The sequence below is a fragment of the Gobio gobio genome, assembly GCF_949357685.1.
Source record: "Gobio gobio genome assembly, chromosome: 9".
Classification (NCBI taxonomy): Eukaryota; Metazoa; Chordata; class Actinopteri; order Cypriniformes; family Gobionidae; genus Gobio; species Gobio gobio.
This window is the reverse complement of record NC_137115.1, coordinates 7,905,241-7,915,562: the sequence shown is the minus strand read 5'-3', so window position 1 is coordinate 7,915,562 and position 10,322 is coordinate 7,905,241. Positions and strand designations below refer to the sequence as shown.

At 38.9% G+C, this 10,322-nt stretch overlaps 1 protein-coding gene across 1 annotated transcript in view; it reads left to right on the top strand.

Annotated features, from left to right (window-relative positions):
- Window positions 1-1,276: 1,276 nt before the first annotated feature.
- Window positions 1,277-10,322, top strand: part of abcc5 (ATP-binding cassette, sub-family C (CFTR/MRP), member 5) — a 56,585-nt gene continuing 47,539 nt past the window's right edge. Inside the window, exons 1-2 of the mRNA XM_079825699.1 lie at window positions 1,277-1,320; window positions 3,321-3,510. Coding sequence (XP_079681825.1) covers window positions 3,391-3,510 — 120 coding nt within the window. The 5' untranslated portion in view covers window positions 1,277-1,320; window positions 3,321-3,390. The remainder of the gene's footprint in view (window positions 1,321-3,320; window positions 3,511-10,322) is intronic.

Genomic DNA, 10,322 nt, shown 5'->3' with positions numbered 1-10,322 from the left:
CCTCTGTGGTCTTTTCAAAAGTTTTTTTTTTCTTGAGTTTACAAAGTGCTCTCTTCTCTGCAACCACTTTGGAGTCTTGCTGCCTTTTGCGACTTATTTTTTCAGTCGAAAACTAATTGAACCTGAGAAATGCAGAGTTATATCAAGCTGGATTTGCAGAGGAACTGATGTTCCAGTAGGATCATTTGTTGAAGAACTGAAGAGCACAATTAAGGGAAATGACCCCTTTCATAATTGACACTTCCTTACCCAACTCTGCCCTGTTTACAAGAACACTTTGGATTTATTGTAGATCAGGGCTGAATGTGGAACCACAAACTAGAATACTTACTATTTCTGCTATAGAAAGATATGGTAAAAGTAATATACTAGTATGCGGTTCCAAATTCAGCAACCGAGAAAAGTAGCTCTAGAAATACTGAAGACAATGACATTGGGTCAAGAGAAACTGCTGAGCTTATGATTTTACCTTCTACATTTATCTTAACTAAAATAATAGTTTGAGTTTTCAAGTATAGCTGGGAATTGGCATTAGTAAAATAAGCCATACCACATTTTTTAGATGTTGACACTTGTTTTGCTTTTTCAAGTTCATAAAAATGTATCTAACTCCAGCTAGTGTATTTATGTATATCTACACATGTATATTATCAAATTAAATATTGCAGGTCTGTATTATAAACGTATACACACACAGTCTCTTGGTTTTAAAAGCTAGAATCTACAGTAAGTTAGTTTATAACATTTTCTTGAAATAACAGTAAATCCAAAAGGACAGTTTATATGGATGATGCTGCTGTACAGAACAACTATTGAATATTAGAAAGGACGATATCAAACTGATGAGTAGTAGAAATATAGCATGGACATTATTTTGTTTCTACGTACTTTAGCTCTGAACGGGTTAATGTATGTCAGGTGTAGTTTCAATGAAACCTTAAAACGAGGGGGAAAGATGTCCGCATATTATGCAGTATCATCATCGCACTGTACTTTCTCCTATGGTAAAATTCCATTCCAGTGCCTCAGGCCTATCATCGTGTTGTAATACTAGCGTTTGACTGCAGAGGATGCGCGTCCCTTTTACTCGCGCGTTAAGCCCCGCCCACTTACAGAGCTCTGACGCATTCATCGCGAAGTGAACTGTGGGTGCTGTAGTTCCATCGTATCGGCACTTGAACGATGGGAACTTGTAGTAGAATTCCACTACACTACATTTCCCAGAACGACCACCATCCGAATCCTTCAAATAGCTGGTTTATAACGAAGTTGTTTTGCTCCATCCGCTGTTGAAGATCCGCAGACCTACCAGAGGAACAGGTATCTGCTGCAAAGGACACTTTTATCTTTTATCTTTATCTTTATCTTCAATAAGCAAAATAAGATTTATTATAGTGTATTTTGCATGTTAAAAACAACTGTAATTCTGTCACCCTACTTGAAAAATATTTTAAAATGTTATTCGTTTTAACTGAATTTGTCATGTCCTAGCAAATAATTATATTGACTCTTAAAAATACTAAAGCCAATATTAAAAAAGCGTCTTGCTTGTGCATATTGCGCTGTTTTTATAGGGCAACGTCTTGTATCCTGATGTAGGTGATATCTATTGTCTCAGTACGTTACACTTCAGATGATGCACTCCGGTTAGACGAGATATTGATATATGCAGAAGATATTATTGTTGATGATACATGTACATATAATTGTAATATATGAGACATAGATACAGAATAAGTGGGAGAATTATCTCTAACAAAGGCATTATTGGGATTATTACAACAAGAATGGGATTATTTTGGCCATAATAAAAAGACAGATATTATCTGATTAGGTAACGTTAATGTTAATAAATGTATATCTCCCCGTGGTTTGTTTAGTCTAAAAAGCCAGTAGATGCCCCAGTATGAAGCCCGTGTGGTCTGTTGTTTTCAGTATTTTCGGGAACTGTTTGTTCTCTTCTGACTGGAGGAGATGCGAGGCCTATTATCGTTAACGTTACACCCAGATAAACAGGATAAAGATTTAACGCCTTATCCTAGCGGTATCTAATGCCTGCGTCATTTGTACTTTTGTTGTGTCTTCCGAGAATGTAGCCATTAGTCGAAGCGTAATGGAGTAAATGCCGCTCTCCCTTTAAATAAATCAATGTATTGATGTGTATATTCATTCCCAGCAGCATCACAATTGTCCAAGATATTCGCCATGTCTCAACATCTTGCGAGCTGCCTGTTTAGTCAACACGATTAGCAACATTTGTGGGCATCATAGGTAGAGTCACGTGATTCCTGTCAAGAACTTGTCTGGACATATCACATAAAAGAATGAAGAAATACACCATATAGCCTAAAGGACATTAAGTCTATTTTTAGCACTGCTAAGATGTTTTGGATTGTGACAATGCTTCATGAGAATCGAGCACATTTTCACTATAATGTGTAAGAAAAAGTGTATGTTTCTAAATAGTTCATACATCGTTATGGCAGGATTTGTGGAACTGGCGTCCATTTGCTTATTCAAATTATGAAGGCTAATGGGAATTGCAAAACTTCGGGATGCATTTCATGATTATTTTGTGGTGAAAATGTGGTTGTCATGAAAATAAATATCTCAATGGTCCCTTTGTTTTGGCTTTGGATTGAAATGTAATGTTTAGGGCTGTTGCGTTTATTCAATTAATTTAGAGTACTCGATTTTAAAACATCGTCGATTGCGATTAAATTGCGATTAAACCGCATTATTATTAAGTTATATATATTTTTATTACCACAAAAAATTAACTTATTAATCGTCAAAATAATCATTAGTGATAGCCCTAGTGATGTTTTGTAAAATTCACCAAGGCATGTGGCCAAAAATAAGATCTAGACAGGGGCGGTTTAATATGCTTTGTGACAGCTAAACGTTCCTACTAATAGTGATTTCATGCTGACAACATTTACTGGAATTAATATTGGACAGTCTGGCCAGTTATACAATTGAAGTCATTGGGGTCTAAAACAGCAGTGGACTACATTGACTTTTATTGTATGGATGAAAAAACACTGACCTTTTTCATAATATCTTCTTTTGTGTGACAAAAAAGTCTTACAGGTTTGACATGAGGGTCAATAAATGGTAACAGGGTTTTCATTTTTGAGCATCTGCGCCTTTAACATTAAAATACAATAATTTACCTACAACAATGCCATCCTGTCAGACTTCAATGGACGACTTAAAAGGGATAAAAGGGATTTGTGTATATAATGTGCTGGATCGATACTGACTAAATAAGAGCAACATTTCCATTCATGCTAATAACCCATCTCTCGTCTGTTTAGATTTGGTGAGTTTGACAAGATAAAGATCAGAGTTGAAGCAACAAAAGCGCTCCTATGTTGGTAAAAGAAGATGAAAGGACATGATTTGGGAAAGGACTGTCTGGCATCTGGTTCTGCGTACAGGACTGTATCGTCCAGAGAGACCTTACCCGGACCTGAAGAGGACCATTATGAGCTGTCTAAAGTGCAGGTTAGTTCATCATACGCTGCATTTATTGTGCTTTTTCAGATTTTTGATTGGAAATCAAATGTTTGAATGTACTTGCCTCCTTCTTGAATGCACACAATACAGCCTCTCAACTCTTATAAATGGCAATCAATTCTTACTTGTAAAGATTCCATTTAAAGGGACAGTTCACCCAAAAATGAAAATTAGCCCATGATTTACTCACCCTCAAGTCATCCTAGATGTGTATGACATCATTCTTTCAGACGAATACAATCGGAGTTATATTAAAAAAGTCCAGGCTAATCCAAGCTTTATAATATCAGTAATTGTTCAATTATTTAAAACTTTATAAAGTAAAGTTCCAGCCGATCGCCTTCCGTGGAAAAAGTGTGGAAAGTGCCTCTCGCCGTTCAAAATGCTTACGCTACGCCTGACTAGCGTTACTGGTAGCTTAAGCATTTTAACCTGCAGAGGCACTTTCAACACTTATTGAAATTTAATACCTAAACTTTACTTTATAAAGTTTTAAATATGGATATTTTTCTTTCACAAAGAAGGCCTTTATTAACCCCCCAGAGCCGTGTGGAGCAGTTATTTGACGGGACTTCAAAAACAGAGCAACAATTACTGCCATTATAAAGCTTGGATTAGCCAGGACTTTTTTAATATAACTCCGATTTTATTCGTCTGAAAGAAGGTCACATACACCTAGGATGACTTGAGGGTGAGTAAATCATGGGCTAATTTTCATTTTTGAGTAAACTATCCCTTTAAAAAAAATACTGGAACACATTATTTTCCTGACGTTTTTAATATTGATTCTTGGATGCGACCAAAGCTCTCTGCCTTAAAGTGTGGTCAAGTTTACTGTTGCTTGGTTGAAATTTCACTGGCGTGATCCAATAGTAATCCATGCAATCGGGAGTTTCACATTAAATAACCGAAATTGTTAGGTGGAATCCGACTCCTTAAATTTCCTTGCAAGAGTCTGATATATTCTCCTCTTCAAATATACTCTAGCAATTTTGAAAACACCCATCCGACCTCTAAATATATTGCATACAGAGTTTAAAAATACTACTCTGTTAAACACAATGATATTCTGTTTAAGATTGATTCAGTTTCTGGACTGTGGTTCTGACAAACTGTGATGTTTTCCCAAATATGTGCTAGTAATGTGTTGGCTGGGATAGTCCACCCAAAAAAATTAAAATTGAATCATCACAATATTAATGTTGGTCCAAACCTGTATGATTTTCTGTCCGATATGAAACAATGAAGATATTTTGCATGTTTCAACTGTTTGTCCATATAATTGATTTCAGTGGACTACATCGACTTTTATTGCACGGACACATTTTTTTTCTTCCAGAATATATTTTTTTGTGTGACAAAAAAAAGTCTTACAGGTTTGCAACGTGACATGAGGGTGAATAAAAGGTAACAGGCTTTTCATTTTTGAGTTGACTGTGCCTTTAAAGGGTTAGTTCACCCAAAAAATGAAAATTCTGTCAATAATAACTCACCCTCATGCCGTTTCAAACCCGCAAGACTTTCGTTCATCTTCAGAACACAAATGAAGATCTTTTGAGGAAATGTGAGAGCTTTCTGTTCCTCCATTGACAGCAACACCTCCACCACTTTGACGCTTCAAAAAGTTCATAAAGAGATCGTAAAGCTAATCCATATGAATTGAGAGGTTTAGTCCACATTTTCTGAAGAGACTCAATCGCTTTATATGATGAACAGATTGAATTTAGGCTTTTATTCACATATAAACATTCATCAACTCACTCATCAGTTAAGGTAAACAGAAGCTCAAGCATGTTCACTTGACGTGCGAGAACCAATGAGGTTAATTCTCGTGTTACGCATCACGTTTGAGCTTCCACAAGAACCAATGAGGTTCATTCTCTTGTTACGCATCACGTTTGAGCTTCTGCAAGAACCAATGAGGTTCATTCTCGTGTGTTACGCATCACGTTTGAGCTTCCACAAGAACCAATGAGGTTCATTCTCGTGTTACGCATCACGTTTGAGCTTCTGCAAGAACCAATGAGGTTCATTCTCGTGTTACGCATCACGTTTGAGCTTCTGCAAGAACCAATGAGGTTAATTCTCGTGTTACGCATCACGTTTGAGCTTCCACAAGAACCAATGAGGTTCATTCTCGTGTTACGCATCACGTTTGAGCTTCTGCAAGAACCAATGAGGTTCATTCTCTTGTTACGCATCACGTTTGAGCTTCTGCAAGAACCAATGAGGTTCATTCTCGTGTTACGCATCACGTTTGAGCTTCTGCAAGAACCAATGAGGTTCATTCTCTTGTTACGCATCACGTTTGAGCTTCTGCAAGAACCAATGAGGTTCATTCTCGTGTGTTACGCATCACGTTTGAGCTTTAACAAGAACCAATGAGGTTCATTCTCATGTTACGCATCACGTTTGAGCTTTAACAAGAACCAATGAGGTTCATTCTCATGTTACGCATCACGTTTGAGCTTCAGCAAGAACCAATGAGGTTCATTCTCGTGTTACGTATCATGTTTTAGCTTCAACAAGAACCAATGAGGTTCATTCTCGTGTTACGCATCACGTTTGAGCTTCTGCAAGAACCAATGAGGTTCATTCTTGTGTTACGCATCACGTTTGAGCTTCAGCAAGAACCAATGAGGTTCATTCTCGTGTTACGCATTACGTTTGAGCTTCTGCAAGAACCAATGAGGTTCATTCTCGTGTTACGTATCATGTTTTAGCTTCAACAAGAACCAATGAGGTTCATTCTCGTGTTACGCATCACGTTTGAGCTTCTACAAGAACCAATGAGGTTCATTCTCGTGTTACGCATTACGTTTGAGCTTCTGCAAGAACCAATGAGGTTCATTCTCGTGTTACGCATCACGTTTGAGCTTCAGCAAGAACCAATGAGGTTCATTCTTGTGTTACGCATCACGTTTGAGCTTCTGCAAGAACCAATGAGGTTAATTTTGGTGTTACGCATCACGTTTGAGCTTCATCAAGAACCAATGAGGTTCATTCTCGTGTTACGCATCACGTTTGAGCTTCAGCAAGAACCAATGAGGTTCATTCTCGTGTTACGCATCACGTTTGAGCTTCAGCAAGAACCAATGAGGTTCATTCTCGTGTTACGCATCACGTTTGAGCTTCAGCAAGAACCAATGAGGTTCATTCTCGTGTTACGCATCACGTTTGAGCTTCCGCAAGAACCAATGAGGTTCATTCTTGTGTTACGCATCACGTTTGAGCTTCTGCAAGAACCAATGAGGTTAATTTTCGTGTTACGCATCACGTTTGAGCTTCTGCAAGAACCAATGAGGTTCATTCTTGTGTTACGCATCACGTTTGAGCTTCAGCAAGAACCAATGAGGTTCATTCTCGTGTTACGCATCACGTTTGAGCTTCAGCAAGAACCAATGAGGTTCATTCTCGTGTTACGCATCACGTTTGAGCTTCAGCAAGAACCAATGAGGTTCATTCTCGTGTTACGCATCACGTTTGAGCTTCAGCAAGAACCAATGAGGTTCATTCTCGTGTTACGCATCACGTTTGAGCTTCAGCAAGAACCAATGAGGTTAATTTTCGTGTTACGCATCACGTTTGAGCTTCTGCAAGAACCAATGAGGTTCATTCTTGTGTTACGCAGCACGTTTGAGCTTCTGTGAGAACCAATGAGGTTCATTCTCGTGTTAAGCCGCGGTCACACTAGACTTTGAGCATGCAAAATTTCTTCGGACACTGCAACGGTTGGGATATGACGTCACGCTCTTAAGCGTCTTTTTTATAACATGAATTCAACATATAACAAAAAATATAACACTCAAAATGTAAAAAATATACAATCTACTCGACTTCAATGCAAAAATATCGCATTCGCATCGATCTTCTACTGGTCACGTCTGGTCATGTGATGCGAATTCGCAGGTCAGAGTTCACCAGACTTAAACTTTGGAACGCATGCGAAACCTTTTGGCACAAGCTTGCGTTTCTAGTCTGAGGTATTTGCATGCACTTGAATGGAAGTCAATGGAACGAGAAGTGCAGTGTGAGCACGTTTGAGCTTCCGCAAGAAGTTTGTTCTCGCACGTCAAGCAGGTTCAGTTGAGCGTCAATGTTTTGATCAATGTTTGTGTGAATAAAAGCCTAAATTAAATTTTTTCATCATGCAAAGTAATCGAGCCTCTTCAGAAAATTTGGGCTAAACCGCTCAATTTATTTGGATTAGTTTTATGATCTCTTTATGAACTTATTGAAGCGTCAGTGGTAGTTGCGTAGCTGTCAATGGAGGGACAGAAATCTCAGATTTCATCAAAAGATCTTCATTTGTGTTCTGAAGATGAACAAGTGTCTTATGGGTTTGGAACGACATGAGAGTAATTAATGACATAATTTTCATTTTTGGGTGAACTAACTCTTTAACATTAAAATGCTGCAGCTGTTGTTTGTTCAGTAAGGTAGCCAAGCCCTTTGTGTTTGTTTTGTTTGTTTCACTCCTGCCGTCAGCATTTGTCAGCATGTTAAGAGAGAGTCCTGTGCTGGCCACAATTTTCTTTGTCTTGTTCCATCACACTACCTTTCTCTCTCTCTCTCTCTCTCTCTCTCTCTCTCTCTCTCTCTCTCTCTCTCTCTCTGTATCTCTCTCTGTATCTCTCAGCCACTCAGTACATCACTAGGGAAGCCGTGTTTGTGCAGTGTGTGCAGCGATTGGCTGCTCGCCCTGTATTTAGAAGCTCGGTCTGTTTACATAATCTAGACCCACCTATTTTGGCACTGACAGCCAATTGCAGTCCTGGGTTCCGATGATGCGTGCAGCAGGCTTGCCTGCTGATAGGCTGATGCCCCCCCCTTAGAGCTCAGGCAATCTGTGTGTTTGTGCAACGTGAGTGTATTAGAGGGACATGGGAAGAAGAGTGGTGAAGACGGGAGGGGAGGGGGACATCCTGCGCGCGCTGAGGAGCATTGCGAAACGCTTCATGCGAGGATTCTCTCATTCATCTAATACAGCCAGACATGTCAAATTCTTCACCGTCTCTCGTAGGGTTTTTTTTGCGCAAGGCTTACCTCTAGGCACTTAAACATGAGTGTTACGTAAATAATGTGATACATTGCTGTGTAAGTGGCATAAACAAAAATACATTTAACCATTTACTCTCTTGTCCATTTTATTACCGTCTTTTCCTGTAGCTGAGCTGTCGTTCTCAGTGTGTCTTTGGTGTCTGGATCATTCTGTTCTCGTTCCCTCATGCATTCTGATCAGTCCCAGATCACTTTTTTTCCCCCAGCCTGTTTCCCATGAGAGCTTGTGACAGAAATGCTAAAGCTGGGCTAATTCATGGGGCGAAAATTTGCTGTGTTTCTGCACGTTTTCTCTGCCCATTTCTGCAAAAAACGTGCTTAATATATCACAGACATCTGTGAATATATTCTGTGGTCTGCAGCTAATATATTTGACATGAAACTAACATGCTCCCAGTGTTTTAAACCCTTGTAACGCTTCAGTATCTGCTTCTATAGACAGACTCATTTAAAATCTGCTTCATCATTAGTTAATGCTTGAGACAATCAAGCCTTTTTCAGCTCGTGATTGTGAATGTGGCATGTTAATGTTGTAAAATGCGAACATTTAAAAATAAAAGTTAACATTAAACCGCATTACACTTTTACACTTACACTTTTCCAAATGGATTAGCATATTCAACTAGAAAAATGGTTTGGCTTTTATTCATCGGGAAGTGATTGGATAGTGTATAAGGGGTTGGACATCTGAGTGCAAATTTGCAGTGGATTGTGGAGAACTACTCATCTCTTCTGCCAGTATCCTTTTTTTGTGGAAGCATGGGACATGAAAGCAAAACATAAAGTTTTTTGCTGGTCACCCCAATTTTAATTAAATACAAGCGCTGTGTTCATCATGAGCAGCTTATGATTGGCTGGTGTTTTCAGCACCTCACAGCGACAGAAGTTTGGTCAATTTAACGTGCATTTGGGAATGCAAACTAGTGCCAACCATCTTCACAAATTAGAAATTAAAATCAATGTCAAAATAAAAGTTTGATGGGTCATAAACAGGCTTAAAAAAAATAAAATAAATACTGTTGTCTGAGGTCAACTTAGGACATTTGCATGGTTTTTACATTCAAAGACATCATAATGAATAAGTAATAGGCTATTTTCTACCCTGGTTTTGAGGCTCTCTCATGGAACGCTTGGTATTTATGGGTGTGCCGCACTGAAGACTTGGAAGTAAACGCCCACTGCTATGATTGGATAAGCTTTGCATATTATCAGCTCCCCCGTGAGTACACGTGAGGAAATGTTTTGAAAGCGTGTGGGAAACGGCAACCGGAATGATTCATTCCGGAAAATGTCTTTATCAAACAAACACAATGATTTATCTCTCATCCACCCGCAATTCATTGGAATGTTGTTTTTTTATTACTTGGCCTACCCGATCGGTGGATATAACCAAAAACCGCGCATCACTAACACACACACACAAGCCTCACTGCAGAGTCAGACAAATCAAAGCATGATCAAAACTTTCGCGATTGTATTTTTCCTTCAAATATCAAGTCAAGAGAGTGAACAACGCACATCAAGAAAGGAATGTTATTTCACTATTTAAGATAGTCCATTGGGCAGGTACGTTTGATACGTTTTGGTTGCCCGTCTGGAAAACGCATAGCCCCGGGACATTGGGCTTTGCGAGCCCTGGCCCGAGTCTGATCACAAATCGCAGCACAATGAACCAACAACACCTCAAATAAAGGATTTCTCTTAGGGTTTTTTTTAGCTCAAGGCTTACCTCTAGGCAC